This window comes from Cephus cinctus, unplaced genomic scaffold (genome assembly GCF_000341935.2).
Source record: "Cephus cinctus unplaced genomic scaffold, Ccin1 Ccin1_scaffold0153, whole genome shotgun sequence".
Taxonomy (NCBI): domain Eukaryota; kingdom Metazoa; phylum Arthropoda; class Insecta; order Hymenoptera; family Cephidae; genus Cephus; species Cephus cinctus.
In genome coordinates this window covers 213454-241426 of record NW_014332881.1, presented here as the reverse complement: position 1 = coordinate 241426, position 27973 = coordinate 213454, and the positions used below count along the sequence as shown (strand labels likewise).

At 33.5% G+C, this 27973-nt stretch overlaps 10 protein-coding genes across 28 annotated transcripts; 4 read left to right on the top strand and 6 right to left on the bottom strand.

Annotated features, from left to right (window-relative positions):
* Position 1: 1 nt before the first annotated feature.
* LOC107263418 lies at positions 2–1148 on the bottom strand. The gene has a single exon (XM_015730612.1). It carries the CDS (start codon positions 877–879, stop codon positions 700–702), a length of 180 nt encoding a protein of 59 aa, XP_015586098.1. The 5' UTR covers positions 880–1148; the 3' UTR covers positions 2–699.
* LOC107263415 lies at positions 2–2082 on the bottom strand. Its single transcript, XM_015730608.1, has 3 exons — positions 1933–2082; positions 1258–1473; positions 2–1166 (listed from the first exon to the last, which is right to left on the bottom strand). Exons 2-3 carry the CDS (start codon positions 1445–1447, stop codon positions 967–969), a joined length of 390 nt encoding a protein of 129 aa, XP_015586094.1. The 5' UTR covers positions 1448–1473; positions 1933–2082; the 3' UTR covers positions 2–966.
* Positions 2083–2289: 207 nt separating this feature from the next.
* Positions 2290–4412, bottom strand: LOC107263406 (tRNA:m(4)X modification enzyme TRM13 homolog). 4 transcript variants are annotated; one of them, XM_025080769.1, is made up of 7 exons: positions 4394–4412; positions 3751–3978; positions 3488–3681; positions 3234–3419; positions 2908–3147; positions 2584–2839; positions 2290–2508 (listed from the first exon to the last, which is right to left on the bottom strand). In XM_025080769.1, exons 2-7 carry the CDS (start codon positions 3927–3929, stop codon positions 2319–2321), a joined length of 1245 nt encoding a protein of 414 aa, XP_024936537.1. In that variant the 5' UTR covers positions 3930–3978; positions 4394–4412; the 3' UTR covers positions 2290–2318. The 4 variants fall into 4 exon arrangements, with proteins under 4 accessions (XP_024936537.1, XP_015586068.1, XP_015586067.1 ...); XM_015730582.2 differs by lacking the exon at positions 4394–4412 and adding an exon at positions 4078–4196 and having other exon boundaries at positions 3751–4009; XM_015730581.2 differs by lacking the exon at positions 4394–4412 and adding an exon at positions 4078–4196.
* Positions 4147–9657, top strand: LOC107263396 (zinc finger protein 708). Of its 4 annotated transcripts, none has more exons than XM_015730562.2 (6): positions 4147–4237; positions 4403–4491; positions 4579–4916; positions 5459–5571; positions 5640–5810; positions 5944–9657. In XM_015730562.2, exons 4-6 carry the CDS (start codon positions 5509–5511, stop codon positions 7885–7887), a joined length of 2178 nt encoding a protein of 725 aa, XP_015586048.1. In that variant the 5' UTR covers positions 4147–4237; positions 4403–4491; positions 4579–4916; positions 5459–5508; the 3' UTR covers positions 7888–9657. The 4 variants fall into 4 exon arrangements, with proteins under 4 accessions (XP_015586048.1, XP_024936520.1, XP_015586047.1 ...); XM_025080752.1 differs by having other exon boundaries at positions 4579–4924; XM_015730561.2 differs by having other exon boundaries at positions 5459–5810.
* A 95-nt stretch (positions 9658–9752) lies between these two features.
* On the bottom strand, positions 9753–12103 carry LOC107263407. 2 transcript variants are annotated; one of them, XM_015730584.2, is made up of 5 exons: positions 11839–12103; positions 10878–11750; positions 10581–10772; positions 10316–10503; positions 9753–10239 (listed from the first exon to the last, which is right to left on the bottom strand). In XM_015730584.2, exons 2-5 carry the CDS (start codon positions 11538–11540, stop codon positions 10059–10061), a joined length of 1224 nt encoding a protein of 407 aa, XP_015586070.1. In that variant the 5' UTR covers positions 11541–11750; positions 11839–12103; the 3' UTR covers positions 9753–10058. The 2 variants fall into 2 exon arrangements, with proteins under 2 accessions (XP_015586070.1, XP_015586071.1); XM_015730585.2 differs by having other exon boundaries at positions 11861–12091.
* Positions 12104–12357: 254 nt separating this feature from the next.
* On the top strand, positions 12358–14593 carry LOC107263403 (alpha-L-fucosidase). The gene is made up of 7 exons (XM_015730575.2): positions 12358–12499; positions 12583–12977; positions 13054–13302; positions 13386–13748; positions 13811–14029; positions 14105–14328; positions 14425–14593. The coding sequence occupies exons 2-7, from the start codon at positions 12698–12700 to the stop codon at positions 14518–14520; spliced, it is 1431 nt and encodes a 476-aa protein (XP_015586061.1). The 5' UTR covers positions 12358–12499; positions 12583–12697; the 3' UTR covers positions 14521–14593.
* On the bottom strand, positions 14539–17770 carry LOC107263402 (cytosolic non-specific dipeptidase). Of its 2 annotated transcripts, none has more exons than XM_015730573.2 (6): positions 17707–17770; positions 16874–16982; positions 15991–16441; positions 15484–15912; positions 14933–15406; positions 14539–14859 (listed from the first exon to the last, which is right to left on the bottom strand). In XM_015730573.2, exons 2-6 carry the CDS (start codon positions 16912–16914, stop codon positions 14815–14817), a joined length of 1440 nt encoding a protein of 479 aa, XP_015586059.1. In that variant the 5' UTR covers positions 16915–16982; positions 17707–17770; the 3' UTR covers positions 14539–14814. The 2 variants fall into 2 exon arrangements, with proteins under 2 accessions (XP_015586059.1, XP_015586060.1); XM_015730574.2 differs by lacking the exon at positions 17707–17770 and adding an exon at positions 17386–17404.
* A 198-nt stretch (positions 17771–17968) lies between these two features.
* Positions 17969–21787, top strand: LOC107263412 (leucine-rich repeat-containing protein 59). 4 transcript variants are annotated; one of them, XM_015730599.2, is made up of 10 exons: positions 17969–18096; positions 18331–18425; positions 18534–18593; positions 18671–18793; positions 18881–19094; positions 19191–19382; positions 19440–19546; positions 20414–20488; positions 20854–21078; positions 21160–21787. In XM_015730599.2, the coding sequence occupies exons 2-9, from the start codon at positions 18333–18335 to the stop codon at positions 20905–20907; spliced, it is 918 nt and encodes a 305-aa protein (XP_015586085.2). In that variant the 5' UTR covers positions 17969–18096; positions 18331–18332; the 3' UTR covers positions 20908–21078; positions 21160–21787. The 4 variants fall into 4 exon arrangements, with proteins under 4 accessions (XP_015586085.2, XP_015586086.2, XP_015586087.2 ...); XM_015730600.2 differs by having other exon boundaries at positions 17989–18096; positions 18319–18425; XM_015730601.2 differs by having other exon boundaries at positions 18092–18230.
* LOC107263413 (sorting nexin-16) lies at positions 21150–27910 on the bottom strand. Of its 3 annotated transcripts, none has more exons than XM_015730604.2 (5): positions 27772–27910; positions 27047–27337; positions 26613–26921; positions 26413–26540; positions 21150–21282 (listed from the first exon to the last, which is right to left on the bottom strand). In XM_015730604.2, the coding sequence occupies exons 2-5, from the start codon at positions 27320–27322 to the stop codon at positions 21156–21158; spliced, it is 840 nt and encodes a 279-aa protein (XP_015586090.1). In that variant the 5' UTR covers positions 27323–27337; positions 27772–27910; the 3' UTR covers positions 21150–21155. The 3 variants fall into 3 exon arrangements, with proteins under 3 accessions (XP_015586090.1, XP_015586091.1, XP_024936547.1); XM_015730605.2 differs by lacking the exon at positions 21150–21282 and adding an exon at positions 25440–26322; XM_025080779.1 differs by lacking the exon at positions 21150–21282 and adding an exon at positions 25440–25682.
* On the top strand, positions 21163–25348 carry LOC107263401 (b(0,+)-type amino acid transporter 1). Of its 6 annotated transcripts, none has more exons than XM_025080764.1 (5): positions 21232–21295; positions 21511–21586; positions 21858–21954; positions 23782–25080; positions 25147–25348. In XM_025080764.1, exons 3-5 carry the CDS (start codon positions 21858–21860, stop codon positions 25212–25214), a joined length of 1464 nt encoding a protein of 487 aa, XP_024936532.1. In that variant the 5' UTR covers positions 21232–21295; positions 21511–21586; the 3' UTR covers positions 25215–25348. The 6 variants fall into 6 exon arrangements, with proteins under 6 accessions (XP_015586058.1, XP_024936530.1, XP_024936532.1 ...); XM_025080763.1 differs by having other exon boundaries at positions 21281–21431; XM_015730572.2 differs by lacking the exon at positions 21858–21954 and having other exon boundaries at positions 21163–21295.
* Positions 27911–27973: the final 63 nt, after the last annotated feature.

Genomic DNA, 27973 nt, shown 5'->3' with positions numbered 1-27973 from the left:
ATTTACATAAAGCAATTTTATTTTATTTGTAAAATTGTAAGGTACATGCGTTATAAAATTCTATCGCAACAATCTTTCTGAACCTAATTATACACCTATGAAAAATAATTGGACGGATTGAATAAATTTTTGCGAAATATAAATTCATTTTCATGTGTGCATTACCCTTTCACTCACTTTAGAAGTATACAGTATGATTAACTTAAAATTCGATTTCTCGTGGACGGAATTATTTTATAGTAATCTATAAGTCACAAACATGTAAATGAATATATGTTAAAATTTAGCGTTAGAGATATAAATTCGTCATCGTTTCACGAATGATCGTTTCTTTTTATATTAAGTGCAACAGTCTCAGTACTTTATATCATTTACTCTCAGAGACTTCTTGCATATTTGATTAAAAATACTTATTCAGTATTGCCCTTTCTTGTATTTATATTCTATGAACAGTTATTGTATACGAATGATTGGTTGTAGCATGCATGATACATTTTAATTGTAATTAGGAATCTATGATCTGAAATAGTCTACTATCATATGATGATAGTTATCTGCTTTGTTTCTTTCTGTCTCTATTCAAGCAGAGTGTAAATCTTGTAAAAATTTAGAGAATAATACCTGTTGTTAAAAAAGTATAAAAGAAGTATAGGTACTGCTACGTTAGTATAGCGTACGTATAATTATAAAATATTTATGCTAAGCTAGTGAAACTGAGATTTGTTGGGAATATGCTTTCCCTTGCCAGTCTTGATCAGACGGAAGTGGTTCGTGTCTTGTCTTACAAATACGTGGTCCATACTTTAATAGGACCATTATAACGCCTACAACAAATAATGTCAAACAGGCACTGGCAGGCCAAAATACGTGTAAGCCCATTTTCAACTTCCGCGTCTTCTAAGTATGATAAATATTTGTAATTTTGCAGTAAATACTGCTGGACGTTTTACTTGAAACTTAAAATAATCAGATTTCACTTTCTCGCTTGTGAAGTTCCATATATTCTTGTGGCTGCGGTGTTCCCGATGACGATTTGGTATGATGATACTGTACAACTTGGTCCCTCACTTGTGGATGTTTAGTCAACCCTGATTCCAGCTCAGACAAGTCTAATGGAGGATTGTTGTGTGGAGTTACTGTCCAAAGTGATTGTATCCAACGGTTACCTGAAAAAGACCATTACAAAATTAGAAAACTAGAAACCTATATAAATCGTCAGTCAGTAATCACAATACTATATTACAATATCATTCTCACCAGTATGTCGATTCTGCCAGTAATCACGATGACGAGAACACCAGCAAAAGGCAATATTCAGGATGAAGAGGAAGCCACCGATAACAGAGCAGATAGCAACAGCAACATAGAACGGAGTAAAATTACCATACTCGTGGCCCCTAAAGTATGGATTATTAAGGTATGCGTCACGCTCGTCTAAAATTGACATTTTAGAAATATAAGACTCAGTTACTTCTGAAAAAAACAAAGAGGGATCTCATTTCATTATATAACTTTGTATTACATCTTATTAACAGAAGGGGAAAAAATGTATAAATGTATAGACACTTGTCTATATATTAATATAGATAGGTACGTGTTATATTCCAAACATCTTTCTTTTAAATGAACTCAGCTAATTAGTATAATACGTGTGTTCAATTTAACAGAGGCGTGGCGCATACTATACTACACTACATATTATAAATGCTATACGGCTTAAATGATGCTTCAATTTTACATACTCCAAACTAAACAAAGTTAGTACATATTTAATACCTTTGATTTATTTCATTTATCATCATATTTAGAGTAATATTATTAATCCGTACAATGATCCTTCAATCTGTACTACGACAAACAGTTATCCCTTCGCGTAATGTATGACTTTTACTCGCTGTGATGTAAATTTAAAACAGGTTGTTGTATACGTACCTCAGATCAATGAGTTCCCAAGTGTTACAGACTTGGTTGATGAACTGTATTATACTGATTCCAGTTCTCCGTTCATTGAACAATGATGTTCACAACTTTTATTAACTATCGAAACCTACAGAGATGCTCGTTTAATCCACTCAATGGAAAGTTTGTAGTTTGACTACGTTAAACTTGCGTAGGGCGAGGCGCGGACCGCAGAGGGGGAAACAGTTTGCTATAGTATGAGGGAATATGAAGCGGGAGAAATTGTAGTAAGTTTAACTGTATATATGTAAATACATAACTTAAGATTATAGCGAGTTATAGTTTTACACCTTGTTTGCAATTAACAATACACTTTTATAATAATTTATATTAAATAGATTTTTATTATTTTTATATTTTTAATGTACATTATGCTTTTTGGCTATTATACACATATTTTCTAATGATACGTCAAAAGTAGTGTAATATAATAATTGACAATCAAATCCAGCATCTTGTAAATATTCTACTCGTCCCCAATTTAAAAGTGTTTTTACTTTCCTTCCAGTAGCCTCACGGTCTTGGATAGCTGCTGAGCTTTTTGTTAAACTGAAAATAAATTGTTTTTTACAGTCTTTCTTATTGTATAGGCATTCCAACAGAACTGCCATTTTAAATAATTACTTTGTGTTTTTGCTTTCTTCTTTACTATTCTTTACTCTGGTCTCTTTACTCAAACCTGTACCACATGTAGCCCAGCTTGCGACACTGCATAAAATGGGAAACTCATCAGCTGTGAAACCGCACTTTGCTAAATATTGTTTTCCGACATATGAAGCATATTCGCATCTATGATGACAGCAAAATGCTATTATCAAACCAGCTACATGCGTTTTGATTTTATCCTGCACTGAATTCACTAGACAACGTATAGTCAGATCTGAAATGCAACATTTTGTTACTGTTAGATTAAACATCCTGATTTTAGTACTAATAACTCGAACTTACCAGTTGCTGCACCACAGAGATGTTTAGCAATTCCAACTTTATAATTAAATTCTTTTATTTCTGGAACAGAGCTTAGTCGAAGGTCTGCAATATCTGCTCGTATTCTGACTACCCCAAGGCTGCAGTCTTCATTTTTGAGTTTGTTATCGCTCTTATGTCTGTGACTCGAACGGTCCACTAGTACAATTGAAGAACTACTATCCTTTTTTATCATCTGTGCCAACCAATATGTCAGTTTTCCTACATGAGAAATTGAATTTACGTATCATGTAATCGTGGCACACATATTGTAGGTTTTGTATTATAAAAGATGATTTGTATAATACCTTTCCCTGCTCCAAACTCAATAAAACACGTATTCTCGCGAATTAAATTAACTCTTTCTAAATGCTTGAGTAAAGATGCATTTTGGAGTAAATGTTTTCTAACAGTTTTACCATATGTGGTATTATTAAGCTCATCCTCCAATATTTCATGAGTTAGTATTGCTTCAGGAAACGTAGGTAACTTTTCTACAATGCATTACTATATGTAATAAGAATCTTATTAATATTACTTACTCATGTACAATATTACTAACTGTATGCGATATTAATTTTGTTTAATACAGTCTCCAGGATCGATTGATCTAATTGTGGAAGTGGTACATGCACTGGATTTTTGCAGTTCACATCCAAATTAATTCCTTTTACTATGTACGAAGGCTGCATATCAATCACACGTTTGGCATTGCATACTTTTAAGTGTTTGGCCAATTTTGTCTCATAACATGTACTGGAATAACGCTATAAATTATATGTGGGTTATACGAAATTATTATTGGCCAGAAGAAACTGTGCTTACTGAGTTGGATCAAGAGGACACTCTACTCTTTTAACATTCAGAATACCATCCTCGTTAGTGCCCAGAACTGGGTCTATATTACGATGTTCACCACAGTACTTATTTCCTTGCTTTACTGTCATGCGGCAGAATCGTTTCTTTCGTTTTACATAAAATTGACATTGCTCAGAATCGTCCATGATTAATCAACAAATTATTTCTACTTATAAATAGTTTTTTATAAGAAATCTATAACAGAGTAAGTACATGTGATATTACACTGAAAACAAATAAAAATTATTACTTCAAATTCAGTACAACTAATACTTATAAATTAATCGATGACACACTAATAACATCTAATAAAAATATCATTGATCCAAAGCACTTTTAAATATTCGAACAAAAACCTCTTATAATAAATAACAATACTGCACAACACGCCATGAACAAAGTAAATACGAAAGTGCTACCATCTATTGTTTATCAGTACTTCACAAAACTAATGGTGAGTTTACACCGAAACAGTATATATCATTCAATACCATAAAACAGTAAACGATAACTAATTTATTTTTAAAATATGAATAATTTCATTATACTACCATAATAATTAGAATACAACAATGATACTGTTTATAAAATTGTTTAATAAATCCTATACATTATTTAGCATGAAGTAGAGTCGGTCTACGGCACAGTGCCGCCGAGTTCGATGAAGAAGGAAGTGTTCGGCCTTGTGTGGGGAAGATAGAAAAAATCGTAAGCGTTTAGTTTTCTTTAATTTTTCACCGATCATTAATAAGTCAGTACATCACTTGACGGAATACTTTTCTACTGTATGCGTAGATGTCGCTGGGAAAATAACGTAGGAAAGAAATAAATTGTTCTCAACCTACGCGGTCGATCATACAGCAGAGGTGCTTGGAGAAGCCATTGAACAAAGGGGAGACAACCAGAAGAAGTGGCGGATAATCGTTGTGTAGTTCCTGAGGGCACGATGGACATATAATGGAGACGATACGGATGCGACTTGATATAACTTGAGAGTAACTTTGAAAATTGCTCATCAACGATAACATAACTTGCTGAAGTGTCAACGTGCCCGAAATGTACCAAACCCTGTCTGGGCATCACTGCTGAGACATCAACTCAACATCGTGGCACGTTCCCACGATATATAACAGGTCCGGAGGTTGAGAACCTCTCATTTTTTTATACTAATCTTTCGAATTCGTCTTCTTTTTTTTCTCCGATATCTTGTGTCTACTTGCTGTATCTCTACTGAATGCATTTATGAGAGACATACTTTTGTTTCTTGTGTCAATATCAGAGCAATTCCACCGATTCTTTTACTATCTATATACATAATGATCCAATATAATAAAATATTGCTTGACGTTTTTTTTTTTATATTTTATTTTCAAAATATTGGTCGTATTGTACTTTTCAATTTTTTATTACCTACTTTTGGAATCAAATAAAGACTTTAATAGGGGCGTTACTTTGCTTAGTTTTTTACTTGAAAAAAATTTGAATAATAATATTTTGAAAGTTGAATTTTTAAAATATATTTATTTATTTGTATGAGGTAATACTCTTCTTTATGCATATGGAAATAAATTTAGTAGTTAATGAAAAATCATATAAAATAAAAAGACATGGTGTTGAACGAACACTTTGATTTGAGACATAAGTCAGTGGAATTAATGTGTAATATTAATTGCAGAGACTGAATAATTAATTGAGTAAGCGATTTTTCGTTTAAAATGACGATGAATGCAAGCTACTTTGGCCTCCCACTTAACATGGACAGAGTATGTCGTGTGTGTCTCTCGGAAGGTACAAATTTGTCACCCATATTCTGTGCTGACCAAGATGTGGACGATTTTTCTGGTCTTTCCCAAAAGATTCAAGTTTGCGGGTCCATCGACATCAATGAACAGGATGGATTACCATCATTGATCTGTGATGTATGCATCTATAAGGCTAGTGTTGCTCATGAATTTCGTCAGCAATGTCAACACTCTGATACACGTCTCAGGTTGTATTACAATAAACCTGCCAGATGCAATATAATGGTATGTATAAGATAGAACCCTATAAAATTTTGGCTATACTAGTAACATCTAGCAATCATATTGTTAACTAGCCTGTTGCCAATACCATTTTATCTATAACGCATAAGTAGTGAATGAATATCTATTCCATCAGGATTCAAGCACGCAAACGGAGCCGCAAACTCGTATAATGTTAACAAAGAAAACTAGCAGTCCACAATCAAATTATTTCACAAAACAAGGAATGCAGTCTACAGATTCTCAAGAATTTTCCAATTCGACCGAATCTTATACTCATGCACAGCAAGCCATAAGTGAAAATGATATCGATATCCAAGACGAGAAACTCTTCTTATGCAACATCGGTTTTGAGGCGTCAAAGACAAATGAAAAGGAGTCTATGTTAACCGCAGAGAGTGTCTCGGAGACCATGTGTTCTCAGCAAGAAATAGAAATACCAAATGACCCAATAAGTACTGACCACAAATCGGAGATAAAGGAAGACGAACCAAAAAATCCTGAAACAATGGAGGAAGAATATCTTGACGAAAGATTATTGAATGAAAATGTAGAAGAGGATAACAAGCCTCAACCAAAACGAACGTCGTCTCGGAAGACAAAATCTATACCAAGCAAAGCGTACAGCGAGGATGAATTAGAGGATGACTATTACGATCCCAGTAGTGACAGTCAAGACTCAGAGGAACTAAAATTCAAGTGTAAGGTTTGTTCTAAACGTTATGCAACTCAGAAAGGTCTTAAGAAGCATTCCCTCGTCCACGATAAAAAGCACAAATGTAATATCTGCTTCAAAATGTTCTACAAGCTAGAAAACATGGAGAAACATAAGAAGGTACACGCCTCCAAGCCACACGCATGTCAACTGTGTCATGCGTGTTTCTCCAAACCCCAGAGCCTGGTGCGACATTTAAAGTCACATACGGAGAAAGTGAATGACATCATCAAGCAAATTCGCACGGAAGATTCAGCGGACGATAGACCACCTAAAAAGGAACTAAAGAGCGAAGAGGATACCGATGACGAAACAGGTGTCACAAACGAACCTGATGAATTTGAAAATGCTCCTGAGTTGTACAAATGCGAAATATGTAGTCAGTACTGTTCTTCCCTAAAGAATCTTAAAAGACATACGCTGGTGCACGGCGACAAGAAATATTCTTGTACTGTGTGTAAGAAATGGTTCTTCAGGCCAGACACGCTAAAGAAGCATGCAGAGAAACACGGCCATGGACTCCTGGATAACTTAGTGGACGACAATAAGCTCTTTGACTCGGATGACGATTCATTTCCAAATTCAACAGGAAACATAGAGTCCAGTAACGAGCATGTGAAGAAGGAAGAGAGTGAGGAAGAGGGCACTGGAGAATACAAGTGTCAGCATTGTGATAAGGTAATGACTACGAAAAAGGGTTTGCGACGTCATGTTTCCACACATAAATTAAAATCAGAACCTGTGACTTGTGAAATATGTAAAAAAGTCTGTGCCAGTAGAGCACGTTTAACTCTGCACCAGAAGACGCATAATAAACCTAAGGAAAAGGTTCCGAGAGAATACCTTTGTCATATTTGCAGTAAAGTGTATCCTAGCAACTCGTCTTTAACTTATCACATGAGAACACATACGGGGGTTAAGCCACATGTTTGTAAAACGTGTAACAGCGGTTTTACAACCACCACCAGCTTAGCGAATCACATCCGTATTCATACAGGAGATAAACCTTTTGTGTGCCATGTCTGCAGCGCAGCATTCGCTGTGAGTTCAGCGTTCCGTCGACATCTGACACGACACACGGGGGAAGCCAATTATTTGTGTAAGACCTGCGGCAAGGCCTTTAAGAGACTTAGCACCCTTAAGGAACACACCTATACTCATTCCGGTGAAAAGCCGTATGTTTGTAAAACATGTGGTGCAGCGTACAGTCACAGTGGTAGCTTGTTCGCGCATCAGAAACGCTGTCGTGCACAATATGGCGAGATGGTAGTTGAGGATCACCATCATGCAGTTGCGCATCATATTCATGTGAATAATGTGCAGTCAGCTGTACGATCACTGGCTGTGATAGGTCAGATGTTCTAAGGTAAAAGTGTCAGTTCAAGTGCAATGAAACTCTTCATCCTTTACTTGCTGACAATTAACTGATGAATGTAGCAGATGTGCTACTTTGCGAATCCATCGTAAGAGTACTATAGTAGTAATGCATGAACTATTGAGGTTTATAAGTAATTAACTCCTTGCACTACGATTTAACTCAGAAAAAGCCGTGCCCGAGTGATGCGCCTAAATGGTCAGGAGAGGAGCCGAAGCGGCGGAGATCGAGTCCCGAAACTGTACCACGAACATGTATACTAGGTAGCACGTGGCCTGCTTTGGGACAAAGAATCCCATTCGAGACATTCATACTTGGCCCGAGATTAAGGATCATGAGTTCGACTCGTAATATTCAAGTTTGGCCTAAAATTTTCATCACGAGTCAGACTCGTGAAAATAGTGCAAGGAGTTAAATATACTGCGCTTAAGTATATGAGCAGCTGATGATGTTTTTTTTAACATATAAATATGACCGATGGTTAACATTCTCCATAAACGAATGAAGCACAAGAACTTGATTTTGCTTTAAGTATTGTATTCTGAATGAATCGTTGGAGGTTTTAATAGATACATTTGATGCTTCGAAGCACTGGTTTTTTTTTTATTGGATTCAATGGTGTTATCAATACATTTTTACCAGTGCGAAGTTTCTTATATTTCTTTACAGAAATATATTGATTTGATATATGTACAAAAAATCGTCATCAGGAAAAAGTCAAATTAATTATGTGTATATCAAAGTAATTGACATCATAAAAATGGGTATTTGGTACAATGCAAACTTCAATGATTGTAATTGCTTCAGACATTAGATGGAAGAGACTGATTACTACTGATATAAAGAAAAATGAATAACCGAAAAATTAACCCAGATTCATAATGGTTTAGTACTCTTAAGTTATTTTAAGGCAATATAATTTTCAACTGGAGCTTTCAAACTATGAAATAATGTATGGTTAATATCTCAAGATCCTTCAGGTTTATTTACAAAGTGAAAAAAGTATTATGTACTAGATTTTTTTCAGTATCTATTGTAAAAAGTAAATATTATTCAATCATTATATAATGGGGTAAGTAAATGCACCATTCATGGATTCTATCATTTGTGAACATATATCACAAAATTGTAGTATACATTTACATTACTAAATTAATTGCTAACTATACAATGTATATTTTAAGTATAAAAGCAATTCACGCTTGGGTCGGCAATCCGCGTGGTCTTTTTAAACACGACAAATAGTACGCCCATAATTATTCAATAGAATAAAGGAATCATAGAATATTTTTGCATAATAGGATGACTCGAAGTTATTGGTCCATCGGCAAAGAGAGAGCTATAGCGATTATCAACATTTTTATTCGCTATTTTTTAATGTTTGTTATATCTTTACGTAACCAGCAATTTTTTTGTAATAATACAAAATTATTACAAAATACTCTAAATTAATACAAAATCTTGAAATACTAAATAGCCGACTAATGTGCTCTGTATTACATTTATGAAAATACAGTAGTCTCAAGTTTTTTTTTACTTCTAAATATATATTAAAAACTGTTATTGATATACAGCTACTTTTAGATAAAAATTGTAAAAATTCTTTCTTTGCAAGAATGGCACAGATTTTATGTAACTGCATGTCAAGCGACTCATAATACAATAATTGCATAAGCTAATAGTAATAATCCTGCTTGTAACAGTGTAGAACATAAAATACACATGATATTTATGTAACAATAAAAAAATGAGACATCCTATTCAAATAAAATTGTACATAATTCCAACATTATATTTCTTTAGAGGCTGTAGAAGCCTTTGGTAGTGTAGTCAATGAATGAGCAACCAATCTTTTGAGGAAGAATATTAGGTATAATTATATTTTAGTAATTAAGCAAATGCTGAATATTAGGAGATAATTGAAACTGCATTATAATAATTCGGATAAGTTATACAAGGAGTATGAAATGTTTAATTAGATACTTTGATACAATAGTTTATTAATTATTGTATGCATTTTTTCATAAATACGCTTGAATAACTCTTGTCTTTTTCATTATCCTAATTTAACAAAAACCTTAACACCTAGAAATATATTCTTATTTTTTAATAAGTATTTATTTTACAAGTAAGTAAAAGTACAGTTCCACAATTTTGACGTTCACGTTATCGAAAGATTATTATCCATTTCTTGCTTGCGTTTTAATAATCGATAACGGCGATAAACTGATGCTCTTGTTCTGTTCAAAATTTTACCTAAGTCAGCAAACTTCCTAGCTTGATTCAAAGTTGTATTTTCTTTAAAAAGAGACAAAATGTATGAATCCTCATTGGAGTTGTACCTACAAATACATGAACAATAGTTAATTTTTAATATTTTTATAGATAATTGATTTTTTTCAGTTATTGGTATTTTACCTGCTCTGTTTATGAGGTTCGTATAAGTTCCTAAATCTGTGATAAACACTGTACAAAGTGCGTGAAGGTAATCCATCTGCTAAAAATTGTACAAATTTCCGTCTTTCCTTTACACTAGGCATGCAAAATTTTCCATATTGTTTAAAATATAAAAATGGTTGTACATTTTTCGGATTCCAATTATGTGCCTGTGATAAATTAATTTTTCGATAAAATTCTAGTTTTCAAGATCTGCATAAAATAAAAGTGGTAGGATTTTACATACTTTGCAAAATGCTTCCCAGTTTTCAACAATAATTTTATCCTCTGCCGGAGTGAATGAACCTTTTGTTATTGGTATTATACTTTCAAAACGTTCGTTCTCCTCTGGTGTAGGTGTATGCGAGCCTGTCTTTGACTCGATTGTATGTTGAATTGGTACTTTATGCCTTAAATTTACCTTTATTCTTCTTAAATACTAAAACAAAATTGTGTTTTTGGTATTATTGATGTTGCCAACTTAATATTATGTGATACTTATAGACAGTTAAGTAAAGATGTCAATAATTAAGAATATAAATACCTGCAATAGTTCTCGAGGTATTCGCTCTTGAAACTTTTTGATTTCTAATAGTGTTTTTATATCCTCCTGAACATCACATGTAGGTATTTCTGTTTCTTCCATTACTTCAATGCTCTGACGATACTTTTTATGGATGGGTTTTGATGACGGATATGATGAAATGTTCACTTTTTCACTATCTGAGTTTTCACTGTCTGAGTTTTCACTGTCTGAGATATCACTATCAGATTTCATCCAAGATGGTACGTACAAAGAGGACTTTGAACTTTTCACAGATTTATGTGGACCGTGCATAGTTTTCTCCATACAATCAGACTTGAGTAAATTATCTTCACTTGTTTCAGTTTTTATTTGTATACCTTCAGTTTCTTTATTCACATTATTTCCAATATCCAGATCATATAGATTTTTGCTTTCCTTAGAATCAGAGTCAGTATCTGACTTGTTACACTTTTTTATCCTCTCTTTCTTAGAATCATTTTTTGTATGTTCATATTCTATTTTTAAAGTTTGCATTGTTCTTTTCTTGTTACTCACTTTTTCTGGTCTGTTTACATGTTCACTTTCTTTCATATCTGTTTCAGCTTTCAACCTCTTGAACTTTTTTCGTTTAATATGTTTATCAGATTTTAAGGATTCAATATCTGAATTTTTAACCTCCATGGATAGAGTTTCCTTCGTCCTTGGACACTTTTCTGTAAAACTGCAGATATGACTTCTTCTCGAAAGACTACTTGTAAAATAAACTAAACAATCCACAGCTAACTTCAAGGAGTCTGAAGGAGTTGTATCTTACTATAGTTTAGCCGCTCCAATGAATCTATCATTGGTCTTTTTAAGAAAACTGTTTAATAGCAGCAAGATCATTTATATCTGAAAACAAATGTAATTCCATTACATTACCATACTCCTATACATATATTGGCAAATACATAAGAAACGTCAGACTACTGGAACTAACTTGACACTCTTCCAGATAATACCTCTTATAATACTTGGTCCATTACATATCACACCTATTTCTTATGGTTTTATGCCCTTATATAGAGGGCCAAGTGTCAGATCACACTGGGTTACACAAATTTATTTTTATGACTGCTCCGCACACGGTACAATAAAATTTATTCAAATGAATAGAATTAAACTAACATGCATACACAATTTAAAAACGAGGATTAAAGATCCTTGATAGAATAATATAAAACGTGTATTCTTATATGTAACGTGTTAATTCTCGAGATATGCTATTTACTGACTGTTTAATAGCTATAACACTGAGAAAGTTAAAATGTTATACTGGGTTATACCGGCTATAACCTAGTTTTTTAAAAGTACCTCAAGAGGTCGTTCCCCTTCCGTTAGGAAATTCTTTCTGTCTTTCTTTTCGGCTAGCTATTTTTTTTCCAATTCTTTGAGATATTTGTGGCGCTGTAGTGGTCATACTGCAATACTTAAATTCGTGGTTACACTCATTTGTGGTTTACATATCCAATTTGAATTATCTCGATGTTTATTTTTAATTTTAGCTTTATCTGTATAAAGTACGTATCTTCCATGTAGCTTTTTTATTTTATCGAAAATACAATATGCAACAGTGTTGACGAAATTTCCAAATTCATATGGTACGTCTCTATATTTTATTCAAACTGATAAGATACGATGATAATAACCGAAAGCGATTATAATTGTTTTTCTGTTTTCACAGTGAGCGTTTGACGATTTAATTGTATATGGTTTTGTGAATGCCTGTGTTTAAGATTGCAGTTAAGAAAGAGAGAAGCAGTTGGATTATCAAATCTCAGTAGTTAACAAGTGTAACAATGTCTTTTTGGATATTTTTGATTTTGTCCTTGAACATTTTGTGCGATGCACAAATGCAGGAGCATTATTTAATTTCAATGGTTGATGAGTCTGAATCGTTTGAAACATTTTTTCAAGATGGTAGAATGATTATGAAAAAATACAAACCAACTTGGGAAAGTTTGGATAGTCGTCCTCTTCCTCAATGGTATGACGATGCAAAATTTGGTATATTTATCCATTGGGGTGTCTTTAGTGTACCCAGCTTTGGATCTGAATGGTTTTGGAATAATTGGAAAGGTATCTTATATTTCATTTAGTCAGTTACTGAATATTACTTTTTGAAAACAGGTTGATTAGTGAACAATATTTTCAGATGAGAAAGATATAAAATACCATGATTTTATGGAGAAGAACTATCCTCCTAATTTTACATATCAAGAATTTGCCAAAGACTTTACTGCTGAGTTTTTTAATGCAACACAATGGAGTGAATTATTTGAAGCATCAGGTGCCAAATATGTTGTATTGACAAGCAAACATCATGAAGGTTACACATTATGGCCTTCAAAATATTCCTTTAGTTGGAATTCTGTTGATGTTGGACCTCACAGAAATTTAATTGGTATTCAAAACAATTGTTTATTTCATACTCTGAATAATATTACTCATTATTAATGTACTGAAATTATCTTCAATCTATAACAGGGGAACTAGCCAATGCCATAAGAAAAGAAACGAACTTGAAATTTGGTCTCTATCATTCCTTGTATGAGTGGTACAATCCTCTGTATCTACATGATAAGGAAAATAATTTTACTACAGACATTTTTGCCACTCAAAAGACAATTCCTGAACTTCATGAATTGATTGATCTTTTTAAACCAGAAGTGATATGGTCTGATGGTGATTGGGAGCCCACAGATTCCTATTGGAAGTCTAAAGAATTCTTAGCCTGGTTATACAATGATAGTCCCATTAAAGATACAGTTGTAGTGAATGATAGATGGGGAATGAATATACCATGCAATCATGGTGACTTTTACACTTGTACTGATCGCTACAATCCTGGTAAGTCTTCCTCTAAGATAAATAAGATATATTTTATATCTGCTACAAACAAAATATTATAGGAGTGTTGCAAGCCCACAAATGGGAAAATTGCATGACAATAGACCGCAAATCTTGGGGTTATCGAAGAAATGCCGTTTTAAACGATTATCTTACTCTAAAAGAATTAGTGAAAGAATTAATAGTCTCGGTTAGCTGTGGTGGAAATTTACTCATGAATGTAGGCCCTACAAAAGACGGCATCATTGCTCCCATATTTGAAGAAAGACTTCGTGGAATGGGTATAATACTAATTTTCTTTTTTCTTTTCACAATATCAGATATTTATAAATATTTTGAATAATCTAATATATTAGGCAAATGGCTAGCTTTAAATGGAGAGGCGATCTATAACAGTAAACCTTGGAGTACGCAAAATGATACTTTAAATGGGGATGTTTGGTATACGCAAAGTAAAAACAGGCAAAAACTATATGCCAACGTTCTTTCTTGGCCTATCGATAATATTTTGCAATTGGGATCGATTATGCTTTCACATAATTATAAAGTATTCCTCCTGGGACATGATGAAGAACTTGTGGTACGAATATATTTGTTTATTTCACTATTATTGACTCTGGTCATAAACCAGTTTTTAAATTTAAATAAATATACATATTCATTAATATTGTTCCAGTGGAAACAAGAATCGAATAGCGTAAAAATAAGTTTACCTGCTAATCATCATCGAGGACAACCAGCTTGGGTATTAAGAATTAACTTTTCCCAGTGATTATGTTAAAAGAAAATATTTTCGAGAAGTATATTATTTTATTATAAGTATTATATTTTCTATAACACTTTAACCAGTTCTTTATAAATCATACAAAACGATATTCCACTTATCTTTCAAACATATATCGTTCCAGAAGTATACGTATAAAATCCTTTAAAAAGAGCTAATGGGTGATATCTTGAAATGCACGAATCAATATATATGATCCGCATGCTTTAAGGGTCTTTTATACTGTCATATGTGTATCGATATATCGCAGTGATCATTATATTTGATTTCACCACACATACTCTACAATTGAGCAACTTCATAGAGGTAGGCTCCAAGTAGCTTTGTCTGCAATTATAAATGTATCGTTAAGTTTATTTGTATTAGGATATTTAAAGCAATTAAATAATTGTGTACTTACACCCTGAATGTAATTACGGACGTTCAATTTCTCATTTTGAGAATGAGCACCATCATCACCAGCGCCTACTGGTAGAAGCAAAACGTTCTTACCAGTAACCTCTTGGAAAGTTAATGTCACAGGGATGGAACCTCCTTCACGAGAAAGATCAGGTTCCACTTTGTAAACGTGTCTGGTAGCTCGACGTCCAGCAATATAATGAGGATGATCCGGATTCTCGGTCCATGGTTTTCCACCATGATCCATATTTATATTCATTACGTTTGGACTACCGCGAGTACTCCATTTCTTTTGCAAATGAGCCACGACCTTTTTTTCTACATCAGCTGGGGTCATGTTGGGTACTATTCTAATTGAGAATTTACCTATGACTTTTCTTGGTATCACAGTCTTTGCTCCAGGATCACTGAAAGCTCCTTCGATGCCATGAATAGATAAGCTTGGATGGCGCCAGCGATGCATTAGAAGTTGAGTCTAGGAAAGGGGGTGTAAAAATTGTTAGAAACAAGTGAATATAGTTATGCTTATTTTTGAAATTCGATCTAAAGTACCTTATCCTCATTATGCGCCAACTTCTTAGTACCCACAGTAGAGCGGAATTCATTCACATCAAATTCAATGGTCTTATAGCTTTCCAATTCAGCGTTTGTAATTTCAGCAACGTCATTATAAATGCCATCGATTAAAATACGTCCGTTTACATCAACTAACGAATCCAGCAGATAAATCAAATCAGACATGGCTTCGTACACGGTTCCGCCGAAGGTACCGCTGTGCAAGTCTCTGGTTGCGCAAGATACTTCAAGATGGAAGTAACAAATACCACGGAGGCCATATGTGATGCAAGGTTTTGTGGTTCCCAGCCAGTAATTGTCAGAGATGCAAACATAATCTATACCTTTGAGGAAAGTGTCTTTTCGCGACCACAAAAGGTCATCCAGTCCTTCGCTTCCACTCTCTTCCATACCTTCAAATACAAACTATACTTGAATATATTAGAAATTTGTATTGAACGGTTTAAAAATTTCTATTCAAGATCTGATTAAATGGATGCATGCCTTTATATTAACTGGAATATCTTCTCCAATAGCTTTATAGCCTTGGAGTGCATGGATCCAGCACAGTACTGGTCCTTTATCGTCTGTACTTCCTCTTCCATAGAGTTTTCCATCCTTTTCCACAAGAGTAAAAGGTTCTGTGTCCCAACCATCCTCGAGAAGTGCAGGTTGGACATCCAAATGGCCGTACAATAGAACAGTCTTCTTTTTAGGATCAGAACCAAGTGTTCCTAGTAGTACTGGAGGTAGAGGAATTTCTTTGCCATCAGATAGCTTTTGTTTGCCAATATCAGCTAGTTCTGTTGTGGTGCCCAAGTCTTTTAATTTTGCTTCAGCCCACTGTATCATTTTAACTATTTCACTCCTCTTTTCAGGCCATGCAGACACAGATTTGATAGCAACTACATCTCTCAAGTTGTTTACGTACTCATCCTTATGCTGATCTATATGCCTATAGAACAGAAATATATTTATAATGTAAGTTATGTTGAAAGTATTTCTTAGATATCATAAATTGAAAATCAATTGGTTGTCTAAATTATGTTATTGACCCATGTCATTTTCAAAAATTATCATGATAAATAATTTTTATCAAGTATAAGCTGGTGTCAATTGATTGATTACTGTAAGATAAGTAAAATGATATATTTCTATCAAAAATACTTATTTTGTATTAATTACAGGGATAAACCTAATGATTTAATATAAATGAATTTTGCATTTTCTTGCATGTTCCAGACCGGAAGAAAATTTAAATAACAGGCTTCAGAAAACATGAACCTCTCATGCAAAATAAATTATTTCTAAGACATCGTTTCAATTTAAAAAAAAAACCGGTATTATTTATTTCCTCAAAGTAATAATTTTACTGAAAGAGTATTACCCAAACAATTTTACTAGAGTTGGTGGAAGTTCAAGGGCCATGATTCACAGTCGTCAAATTTCCTTACAGTTCCAAAAATCCTTGTTTGCTCTTATTACTCTAGAGAATACTGGAAGAATGAACATCAAGTATTAAACTCTGTTTAAAGGATTTATTGTTAGATGAGAGGCGTGTCTTATCACAGACTAAACTGCCACTTTTGTACCATATGTTATCTTATCTCTGACAATACTGGGTATTCTACTGCACATTTATTATTTACATTTACCAGGGATTACTAATCTCAAATAATGAGTCGTTTATCAGTATTAGTGACTTTATCTTTACTTTAAAACTAACATTTTTATCATTTGAAAAGTATATCTGTAACTAATTTATTTCTCTATCAAATTTGTCACTAAATTTCAACTCATTGCAACCGGCCATCACTGGTTTGATAAAATATTCAGAGCTACAAAGTTTATTATTAAATTCTGAATATGTTCATTTTTCATGATTAATTCCTTACTGACCAAGGAAAGCTTGGTTCAACTCTATTTTAAAGCATGATGAGGCAAATTGTATAAAACTGCCATTTTACTCCATTCAAATAAGAATCATGATTGTAACAGTATACGCCATTTGTTAATATATTGCTGTTGATCATTCGACTATTCCGACAGAGTGAACACATTCTTGGAATATTCATTTTTTTATGTCAATAATAATATACGTATTTTATGCGATATCTAATATGAATTCAATAGCTACTCCAAAAAGTATTACAATAAGAGTAACACGTAAACTTAAGAACATATTCAGCTTCTCTATCCTATAAAATATAGTAGAATTACCTTTTTACTTCTCTCATATGATTGCACCGTGACTTGAATGTATCAAATTGAAGGAAACCTGTCAAGACACAATATCAGAAATTTTATAAACCATAAATCCCTATAATTTTATTTCAATATAATTGCATATCTTTATTCATAATAGTATGCGCTATTTAAATAAGATTTTGGATATCAGTATGAATGATTTCTTTTCTTGCAATATATAATTATGATAAGTATTAATTTCATATGACAATTCATTACTTTAGTACTTTACCTAGTGTTCATAAATATGCAGTTGGTATTCCCGCTGTCAAATAATTTTGGAAGTAAGTCGTGTTGAGTTGCTTACGTGTTCAGCTTCAGACGTCGTATCTATGGTATACGTGATAAACCGGCTTTTCTGAAGTAAGATTTATTTAATTTAATTATACTTCTAATTGGTATGTCGACATAATGCTTTCCTTTAGTCATTTTACGTGAAATGTTTTTTTTTGTATGTGACTTTTTTTGAATGAGGTGTTGTCACTCTCGCTGTTGAGGTACTTTTCAACATTAAGAAATCATCTTTAATTATTTACACAATAGTATGTATATTAATACTTGATTATGAAATATAATTAGAAAAAGTATTAATTGCAGATATGGCTGCATTAACAAACTTAAGGGATAAACTTGAAGATGACACGTTGGATCTCAGTTTATGTGACCTCACTGAAGTGCCTGTTCGTGAGATTGTATGTATATTTACATGGGCTATTAGTTGATTTATATTATTCTTAAGGAACACGTTTTATTGAATTTATTTTACTCTAAGGTAATCATTGATATTTATGATTTTTTAGGCTGCTATTAAAAAAGCAGCATTCTTGGATCTGTCGAATAACAGTTTAGTGTCATTGCCTGTAAGTCTTATAAGTCATATGAAAAAAAAAGGAAATATATGATTATAACTACGTAGCTTATAATCGTTTGTTGCTAGAAAAATTTCATCATTCTGACGCAAGTGGTAAAGTTAGATCTCAGTCATAATATGTTGACAGAGATTCCTGAAAATTTTGGAGAATTGCGACAACTTAAACATTTGGACTTGTATAGTAATCAGGTATTCGAATATTTCAACATTGCTCTATTCCATTTATTTATATATTGTTTATTATAAGCATATACTATGATAGAACTGTAATTACAGATTAGTAGATTACCTCTGAGTTTGGGTGAGTTAAAGAATTTGAAATGGCTGGACCTCAAAAATAATCCACTAACACAAGCTGTTGCCAGTGTGGCGGGACCTTGTGGCAATGCTAGTGAATGCCAGACTTGTGCACGAAATGTTGTTGCATTCTTATCCAATGTGAAAAAAAGCATAGAGGAAGAGAAGCTTAACAGAACAAATGCAACACAAGGTGATTAGAATTATACAAATTAATAAAAGAACGATAATGAATTTTTATATTTCATACATATGTATAAGTACATATTTCTATGTATATTTTGTAAAGCCGATACAGTAAGGGAAACCGTTCCTTTGAAGAAAGAAAGTAAAAAGAAGAAAAAGAGGAATGCAGACAAAGACAACAAGTCAAAGATAGAAAAGGAAAAGTCTGCTAACCCCGAAAGTGAGCGACCAAATAACTCACATAGAAATCAGTTAAATGGATCGACTGGCAAAACGTCAATGATTTCACAAAAAGGTGAGACGATTCCTCACATTTTTTATTATATGATTTAAAATTACAATCTATTTTCAGAAAATGGCAGAAGTACAATATGCCGTTCCTTTCTCTTATTTATTCTTGGCTTGATAATTCTGGGAGCTCTCGCTGCGGTAGCAGTAACTACACTTCCACCAAAAACAGTAAAAGAATTTGTCATCAACGCACGATCTTTAATTGATTACATACAAGTACATTTTAAAAGAATTTACAGCCAATACTTTAGTGGAATATTAACTAGCTCAAAAAAGGAACTTTAATTTCAACAAATTCATTCAGTACGATCAATCTGACAGTATAAACTTAATGTAACGAGGTCTTTTCTTGATCATACAAAAGCGTGATAATCGATATTGAACCATTGTTCCTCATCACTATATGCTTTCAATTTTTCAGTGAAAATAACATTTTTCGCCTAATGTCGTTTTAAAAACGGTCCGATTACGCAGACATAACTATTTACACCTATATATAATGTTAACTTTCTGATACAAGTTTTTATTCTTTGCTTCTAAATTAACAAATATTACTCGCTTTATTGACTTCTACACAGAGAATCTTTTTTCATAATATTCTAAATAATGATTATGCACGTGTAAAATGTCACGTGTCTGAATTATTAATTATATTTTAAATTCTTTGTACTTGGAAGATCTGAAGCAACAGGTGGCCTTAAGTTGCATATACTACTTGAGTAGGGAAAATGGAAAGTAGAGGAACGCGGGATCTGTGAATGGAGAAAGCTAATAGTTCTATACCGATTTTCAGTTTTTTGAACAATACACTTCACGCTAAAGTAACAAATATTGTTACAGCTTGCTCTACATTCCATAAATCCAAAATGCATATTTCAAGCCATATCTCATTCAGTTGTATCGCGCGAGATGAGGCATGAACTATGAACTTTGAAATGCAAACTGTAAAATTGACTGTATTAAGAATTTTTTCATTAAATAATGTTATCGTTTTAATAATCTGTTTTTGAATTTTATAAACTTATACCATTACAGCATAGAGAACTCGAAAGATCATTCCCTGATCATCTGGAAATACTATTACCAATCAAAGTATTAATTCTTTTTCAGGTATTAACAAATTGCCTTACTATTAGTATCCAACGAGTGTGTCTAATGTGATAAATGACCTTAGAGGACGCTAATCCATCCTATCGCTTCGTGATAAGCATCTACTAATATGAGCTGCTGCCATTGAAAATGATTATTAAACTTCTTCATCATATTACATAAGATAATTCGAGTTTGAAGAATGATATATTTAACCTGTGATACAACTCCTTCTGTAATTTGAAACCTACGTGAGACAATGTCTTTCCTTGTTCAACGTAGAATTGCTTGTTAAAAAGAATCTCATGTTGCATAATGACACAATCGTGATACTAAGTTAGATCTGTTATTTCATAATCCGAGCATATTATTCTTATTGTCACTAGCTTTGGCAATTCACGTTAATCGCTTGGAGGTCACATAACTTGTGCTTTCATTGAGACGTTCAAGATAAAAAAGAAGTAAGAATTAGAATCGTCGATATATGGGTAATAGAAATCCATCATTGAAGACACATAGCACATCAATACGTCATGAACGTCACGGAACACTGAAATGCTAACCAGCGGCAATGAGGAATGTAAGCAAATTGGATAAATAATGTTAATTTCGTAAGTACTACTTGTGTAGTCTATTTAAATTAATTATATACTTTTTAATGTGAAATTGTCTTAATTTTTTATTATTTTCAGCTGCGGTCGTTATTCGTGATGTCAAAGGGAAAAGAAATTGTGTGTTCCTCAGTATTCTCAGCTTGAGAATAAATTTTTTCTCTTATCATCGTGTCTACTAAGAACTGTCCAAGTTGAAGAAGTCTGAAATTCAAACGTAAATCCTTCATTAATGCAGTGGCTCCCATTTTACTCTATTGTGTATATTTTACTTGAAAAAACAAACACGTAATTTTTATCTGGAGTAATATAATGGAGTAATATTCGTCTACGCCGTATATAGATATTTATAAGTATCTAGTCGACCTTTGCTAATAATTATTATCAATATCAATTTAACTTTTTAATTCTAACTCGTACTACCACTTCCAGATGATCACTGATATCGGCTTGTGTGAAAGAAGCGCCACTTATATTAACATCAATGCTTATCCAGCAGTAGCTGAAGGTAACTAAGTGTTGCTATTTAACGTGCAGTATCTTTCTGAACCTACTTGTGAGAACGTCATGACCGTTTAAGCGCCGCGAAGTAGATTATTGAATCTAGTAGCTGTTTTACATTCAGTTAATCTGACAATTGAGCTAATTAGAACACTGGAATAATTACTTTTTACATAGATTAAAAAATAAACTTTAAAAGACAAGTGAAGATTTTGTGATAGCGATTGTCTTGATTATTTTACATACTTTACGTTAAATCTAATCATATTATTATAAAGATGGCGGGCGCTGCTACAGGAACAAAGAACAAAGTTGCACTTAAACGGCGATTAGGATTATTTAGCGCTGTCAATATGATCCTCGCTGTCATGATTGGTATTTAAGATTTGTTTATTAATTATCGTTAGTACATATTGCAAATTAAAATGACATCATGTTCATATCACCCGAGTTGTGATTTTATGCGTTTATGAACCAACCGCCAGTTCTTCACGTTTCTGTTTTTTGGGAAAAATCTCGGTTTCTTAAATTTAATTCGCGTGTTAATGACTGAAGATTTTTAAAAAATTCCTCAGATAAGTAAATAAATTCATTAAAAACTAGATTACAAGTCATATTAATATTTCTTATGCGTGTAATCATTGGCTTACAGTTTACTTTGACTCTTTAATGAGAGTATATTAAAAAATATAACGATTAGAAAGTATATCGCAATTTTGATCAAACAAGATAGGCGTGACTAGACATCTTGTGATAAATATCGATAGATAAATTAACAGTATATATAATATACTATTTCGCGCATCCAACGTCATTGATAATAATTTTTTCATATAAACTACAAAAATGTACTCCATGTATATTGAATTAATTGATAAAACACTGTAATCGTTCATAAAACCTAATTGCACAAAATGCCTTAGAGAAACATTTTAAAGTCATGGATTTTTCGAGATCCTATAACGAGATCAGTTATACAGTAACGTCCAATTGAAGTGCAACACTTGAATTTTTTTACATATCTGTAAAAGTATGACAGATTTCGAAAAACCAAAGATATATTTTTTAGGAAGTTTCCTTCCCGTTCGAATGGTAAAGGTTTTATCCCGATCGGATACAAAATGGCCGAATAGCAGGGGTTGGAGTGAAAAAGTGCATTTTGGAACTTTTTGAAAAATTCGAGATCTTGTAGTTCCGGAAGGAAATTTATATTTCTAATTAGGACACGAGAGAGAGCATCCTTCGACATTAAAAAAAAACCTCATTGAACCCATGTAGGATCACTCTAGGGGGAGTTACACCCCCTTGAAGTGAAAACACTTAAATGGCCATAACTTCCGAACGCGCCGGCCAATCTGGTCCAGTTTCTGCATGATATCATGTTTAATGATACTGCAGATTCTCACAAAATTATTGTTCTCGGAGATGATCCTGTGACGGAGATCTCGAGATTTCGCAAGCGCACCCGAAGTTTCCCCGCCATTTTTCATTAGGAAAGCGATGAAATACAAGTTTCATTTTTATCCACGCTGTAGCTGAGATTTCAACGATTGAAACGCGCTTTTAAACATCCAAATACAAGTACGCTAAGGGGTTAAGTTATCCGTTTGAAAAAACGTCTAAATTTTGCGAGTTCCGCTCGAGGCGCTCGGGGGACAATTGCTTGGCGCACGTGGTAGGGTAGTAGTCCCCCGGAACTACTAGATCTCGAATTTTTCAAAAAGTTCCAAAATGCACTTTTTCACTCCAACCCCTGCCATTCGGCCATATTGTATCTGATCAGGATAAAACCTTTACCATTTGAACGGGAAGGAAATTTCCTAAAAAATATGTCTTTGGTTTTTCGAAATCTGTCATACTTTCACAGATATGTAAAAAAAGATCAAGTGTAGCACTTCAATTGGACGTTACTGTATATATCGTGTCTGGGACAACTATCCCAGCAACCAGTTAACCATAATAGCATAATGGCATGCGTCTGAATAAGAAGTCACTTAACACTAGCAGTTCGCAGATCTTTTATCCACTTGTAAAACATATAATGCACGTCTTCTCATACATTTCATATGGAAGGCATATATGTATACTGTATATCTTACAATCTCTCTGCTCCAATTGCAAATTGGAAATATAATAAATAGATTATAGTAATATGTCAAGATGATCAAGTTATACTAATAAATATAACAATTAATTCTTCAGGTTCTGGAATCTTTGTATCACCTGCAAAGACCTTAGAAAAATCAGGGTCCATTGGATTCTGTCTAATCATATGGACATCGTGTGGTCTTTTATCGTTACTTGGTGCACTGGCTTTCGCGGAACTCAGTGCCGTGGTACCAAGATCAGGAGCAGAATATGCTTACTTCATAGAAGCTTTTATGCCTCTACATCGATACTTCGGACAGATTCCGGCTTTCATATGTTCCTGGGTATACGTGATGGTTCTTCGACCAGCGGAAGTGGCCGTAGTGATATTGACATTCGCAGAGTACAGCGTTCAGCCCTTTTCCGGTTACATGAAAGACGTACCTGAAGAATCAGTTTATCTAGTAAAAAAGTTAATAAGTATCCTCGCACTTGGTTCAATAACGTACATTAACTTGACAAGTGTGAAGCTTTATGTAAGAGTGCAAAATATTTTCACCATTTGCAAAGTCGCCGCCTGTATACTTATTATCGTGGGAGGCGTATGGTGGCTTGGTACCGGAAGAACAGAATTACTTAAGGACACCTTCAAAGGAACTACAGCGTCTCCTAGGAACATAGCTCTGGCGTTTTATAGTGGCTTATGGGCCTATGATGGCTGGACGTCGGCGACTATTGTAACTGAAGAAGTCAAGAGGCCAGAGGTCAATATTCTTCGCAGTATTCTTATAGCTGTACCAATCATCACCATCCTCTACGTCGGTATGAATCTTATGTATATGTCAGTGTTAACGATAACGGAAATAACAAAAGCACCTGCAGTAGGTGTACTATGGGTTGAAAGGGTATTTCCGTCCTGGCTAGGTTTTGTTATTCCTCTTGGCGTAACTCTTTCAACTTTTGGATGTGGACTCACCGTTCAGTTTGGAGTATCCAGATTATGCTACGTTGCTGGACAGGAAGGGCATTTACCAAAAGTTTTTAGTTTTGTTCATATCCATAAGCTGACGCCTGCTGTTGCTGTAGCTTTTCAAGGTTTACTCACCCTGATCTGCATCCTCCTAGGAGATATCGTAGAACTTATTGAATTTTCCAGTTTTCTCACTTGGATATTCTACGGGATGGCCATGATAGCTCTTATAATTTTGAGAAGAACAAAAGCTGATGCCCATAGACCATATACTGTTCCTCTTGTTATCCCGTGGTTGGTTTTACTCATATCCATATTCTTAGCGACGGTTCCTATTATTACTGACCCATCACCTAAATATCTATTTGCTGTAGCCTTCATCCTTTTTGGTATTGTAATTTATCACTTTTATGTCCACAAGGAGGCAGAGAACAGTCTAATGAGTAAGTGTTTTATGAAGTTTTAATGTTCCATGAGAATAATATCTAAATATAATTATCTTTTTCCAGGAAACTTTACATACGTCATGCAAGTCATGTGTCTGGTCGTTGCACCAGGAATACACCAAGAAGACTGATTACAGTTTACAGAAAACACTTCGATGAGAATCAGGATAGTAATGACTATTTTTTTAATACGCAGTTGAAGATTAAAACATCGTATATCAATCCTCTTATTTTTCTACTTGGCTGTAATATTAATTGTACAGCGTTACAGCGTACTTATTTTGCTTGTATTATAATTGCCAGTATTCCGTTTTCACAATATGAAATTGTACATATAAAAATCAACGATACGTAAATTGAAGTCATATATATTTATTTATTGCTTTTCATCATAACACGTGTCAATAGCATGATAGTGTGCATCTATTAACCGAAATAAATTATTTAGTATTATCGGCTTCTGATTACCACAAATGCTATTTCAATATCTTAGTACGACTTTCAGTATGAAGTATTTCATTTCTCATTCAAGACACAATTTGTATTCGTATTCCGTTAACATATTAAGAAGTTTGTACCAATATTTTTGCCTCGTTCGCCTAAAAGTATATCAGTGTGGCAATTTAATTCTGCTCTACCTTACAAAACTCGTTTCCTCATTACTTTCTGAACTTAATATGAAAGTGTGGAAACACAATATTTACCTGTACAATAATATATATTTAACAGATCGTTCAAAAATTTGTTTAAAATTATTTGCTATATTAAGTTTTTAGCAACTTTTCATTATTCAATGCGTCCTATTAATTGCAATTGCAACAATGTTCCCAGTTTTTTTTACACAGTGTTGCAATGACAATAAGAACATCATATCTGTTACATGTACCAGTATCTAAAATCCATCAACTCATCATCACAATGATTTATAACGATTAGTCATATTCAACAAATATCACTACAATATTTCAGTATACAAGCGAAGTAAACATTATTTTAATCTGATAAAATATCTAATGAAAGTTAACATGTAATGCTGCCAGTCATATGTAACATTGTATAAAATATTCTTCTATGAAATAGTACCTTAAATATGTTCATATCAAAAATTAATTATTTTTAACGTATTAGAGATTGGTAACGCTTGTCTAGCGAATTTCCGATATGATTGCAATTTACTCACAAATTGTTATTATAAGTAATCATATATGTGCACCGCACTTTGAACACAGCTGCGTATTACTGCAATATGAGATTATTCATAAAAGAATATATTGAAAATTCATTTTTGAACTTAATATAAATAGTATGAGAATGCTTAACGGTACTCACTGAACAAGTTGATGAAGTTTAATTCGAAGTTCATTTGAATGAGTCGTTTCTGCTGCAAGAGCAGCATCCCGCTCTCTTAATTGTTGTCTTAGATGATATATGGTATCTTCCATAGCCTCGAAAATTGCCTAAATGAGAAATGAAGTTACGGAAAAGATAATATTAACGAGATATTGGGCTACTGTATTGTGAATGCTTACTCTAGATTCTTCAACAGTATCAGATAATGCTGGTGGTTCATCCAAGCAAAAGAATTCTCTAACACAAGCTGTTCCTGTGAGAACGGAACAGCTCAAAATTCCATTTACAAATGCTTGGAGACCGTGTATCCTTTCCTCTAAGAAGCTTGGAGCAAAGTTATCACCTAGCCACTTTTTTCTTGGTAAAGATAAATGGGAGATTGGAGCTTTTTGTCTTCGTAGTTGAGCTAAGAGGCGTACGAAGTCTGTATATCTCCTAAAGACGAACCAGCAATCGCCATTTCTTAGTTCCACACGAAGCTTATAAACCTAAATACGAAATAAATTTTCTTTAAGCCAAAAGATACGTGATGGTTTTTAATTTGATAGAGCTCACACGCATATTACTTAGATTAAACATGCTTCGCAACAAAATTAGGAAAAAAAATACTAACGGTAAATCTTGCTCTCTCTTCCATTACTTCATAACCGACGATGGGTATTCTTAAATCACCGGCTGAGGGCGGCGATTGAAGAACCTCTGTATCAAGATTCTCATTCTCTCCTTCAGGATAATTGAACCGCTGTACAGTGAAAGAATTTGAATGACCTGAACCATCAGAATCAGGACTATCAAGTACTCGAACAGTGCCTGGTTGGGAACCTCTTGCTTTACTAATTGCGAGAGTAACTTCGCTTACACATCCCACACCGCTCTCAGCACTGGACATTTTACCACCAACAAACTAAATGAAACCATGCAATATTAAATAAAAAAAGAAATAATAATAAAATTGATTTTCTTGCAGTAGCTAAAATCATGGAATCCAAAATAATGCAGGTATATTCCATAATTTTAAATTTCTATATACAATGCAATAAATCCGTCGATACTTCTTTTATTACACAGGTTTTACTCAGCTATTGCACTCTCATTAAAGTAAGTATGTAATGATACGATGATAAACTTTCAATCATATAAAAGCAAAACAGTTGATAGTTGAAGGCTGTGCACATTATGATTTAAAAGAAAAGTAACAAATATTTAAGCACTAATTAGCACCATAACCCTAATACTAAGGGCATGAAGTTGTAATAATTCAATAATAATACACAACCACATTGCTAACTTAAAATAAGTACATTGAATAATAAAGCAGTATACATTATATCCACTTACCTAAGTATAATTCAAGACAAGCAAGTATATTTTAGGGATTGCATAATTTAATTGCTTCAAGAATGTAAAATACAACAATCTGCTTCAATAGTATCAGTTCCATTGACAGTTAGTAGCAACCAGCACAGATGACAGCTCACATTGGCGTAGGAAAGTAAAAACTAAACAAATTTTGAACAACTGTCCATTTACACCATTCACA

Excerpts from the sequence above, each read along its gene's own strand:
- LOC107263418 (XM_015730612.1), bottom strand. The coding sequence starts at position 879 with ATGGGCTTACACGTATTTTGGCCTGCCAGTGCCTGTTTGACATTATTT.
- LOC107263415 (XM_015730608.1), bottom strand. The coding sequence starts at position 1,447 with ATGTCAATTTTAGACGAGCGTGACGCATACCTTAATAATCCATACTTT. Across the intron at positions 1,167-1,257 it reads CTGGCAGAATCGACATACTG|GTAACCGTTGGATACAATCA; the intron begins GTGAGAATGATA and ends GGTCTTTTTCAG.
- LOC107263406 (XM_025080769.1), bottom strand. The coding sequence starts at position 3,929 with ATGGACGATTCTGAGCAATGTCAATTTTATGTAAAACGAAAGAAACGA. Across the intron at positions 3,420-3,487 it reads CAAAATTAATATCGCATACA|AAAAGTTACCTACGTTTCCT; the intron begins GTTAGTAATATT and ends AATGCATTGTAG. Across the intron at positions 2,840-2,907 it reads TCTCTGTGGTGCAGCAACTG|ATCTGACTATACGTTGTCTA; the intron begins GTAAGTTCGAGT and ends GTTGCATTTCAG.
- LOC107263396 (XM_015730561.2), top strand. The coding sequence starts at position 5,499 with ATGACGATGAATGCAAGCTACTTTGGCCTCCCACTTAACATGGACAGA. Across the intron at positions 5,811-5,943 it reads CTGCCAGATGCAATATAATG|GATTCAAGCACGCAAACGGA; the intron begins GTATGTATAAGA and ends CTATTCCATCAG.
- LOC107263407 (XM_015730584.2), bottom strand. The coding sequence starts at position 11,540 with ATGGAGGTTAAAAATTCAGATATTGAATCCTTAAAATCTGATAAACAT. Across the intron at positions 10,504-10,580 it reads ACTGGGAAGCATTTTGCAAA|GCACATAATTGGAATCCGAA; the intron begins GTATGTAAAATC and ends AATTTATCACAG. Across the intron at positions 10,240-10,315 it reads GAACCTCATAAACAGAGCAG|GTACAACTCCAATGAGGATT; the intron begins GTAAAATACCAA and ends ATGTATTTGTAG.
- LOC107263403 (XM_015730575.2), top strand. The coding sequence starts at position 12,698 with ATGTCTTTTTGGATATTTTTGATTTTGTCCTTGAACATTTTGTGCGAT. Across the intron at positions 13,749-13,810 it reads TACTGATCGCTACAATCCTG|GAGTGTTGCAAGCCCACAAA; the intron begins GTAAGTCTTCCT and ends AAAATATTATAG. Across the intron at positions 14,329-14,424 it reads GACATGATGAAGAACTTGTG|TGGAAACAAGAATCGAATAG; the intron begins GTACGAATATAT and ends ATATTGTTCCAG.
- LOC107263402 (XM_015730573.2), bottom strand. The coding sequence starts at position 16,914 with ATGGCCCTTGAACTTCCACCAACTCTAGTAAAATTGTTTGG. Across the intron at positions 15,913-15,990 it reads ATATTCCAGTTAATATAAAG|TTTGTATTTGAAGGTATGGA; the intron begins GCATGCATCCAT and ends ATTCAAGTATAG. Across the intron at positions 14,860-14,932 it reads TCCGTAATTACATTCAGGGT|ACAAAGCTACTTGGAGCCTA; the intron begins GTAAGTACACAA and ends TTATAATTGCAG.
- LOC107263412 (XM_015730599.2), top strand. The coding sequence starts at position 18,333 with ATGGCTGCATTAACAAACTTAAGGGATAAACTTGAAGATGACACGTTG. Across the intron at positions 18,594-18,670 it reads ACAGTTTAGTGTCATTGCCT|AAAAATTTCATCATTCTGAC; the intron begins GTAAGTCTTATA and ends GTTTGTTGCTAG. Across the intron at positions 19,547-20,413 it reads CTACACTTCCACCAAAAACA|CATAGAGAACTCGAAAGATC; the intron begins GTAAAAGAATTT and ends ATACCATTACAG.
- LOC107263401 (XM_025080762.1), top strand. The coding sequence starts at position 21,858 with ATGGCGGGCGCTGCTACAGGAACAAAGAACAAAGTTGCACTTAAACGG. Across the intron at positions 21,955-23,781 it reads GATCCTCGCTGTCATGATTG|GTTCTGGAATCTTTGTATCA; the intron begins GTATTTAAGATT and ends TTAATTCTTCAG. Across the intron at positions 25,081-25,146 it reads GGCAGAGAACAGTCTAATGA|GAAACTTTACATACGTCATG; the intron begins GTAAGTGTTTTA and ends ATCTTTTTCCAG.
- LOC107263413 (XM_015730604.2), bottom strand. The coding sequence starts at position 27,322 with ATGTCCAGTGCTGAGAGCGGTGTGGGATGTGTAAGCGAAGTTACTCTC. Across the intron at positions 26,922-27,046 it reads AAGAGAGAGCAAGATTTACC|GTTTATAAGCTTCGTGTGGA; the intron begins GTTAGTATTTTT and ends TTTCGTATTTAG. Across the intron at positions 21,283-26,412 it reads AAACTTCATCAACTTGTTCA|ACTTCTTCAACTTGGACAGT; the intron begins GTGAGTACCGTT and ends TTTGAATTTCAG.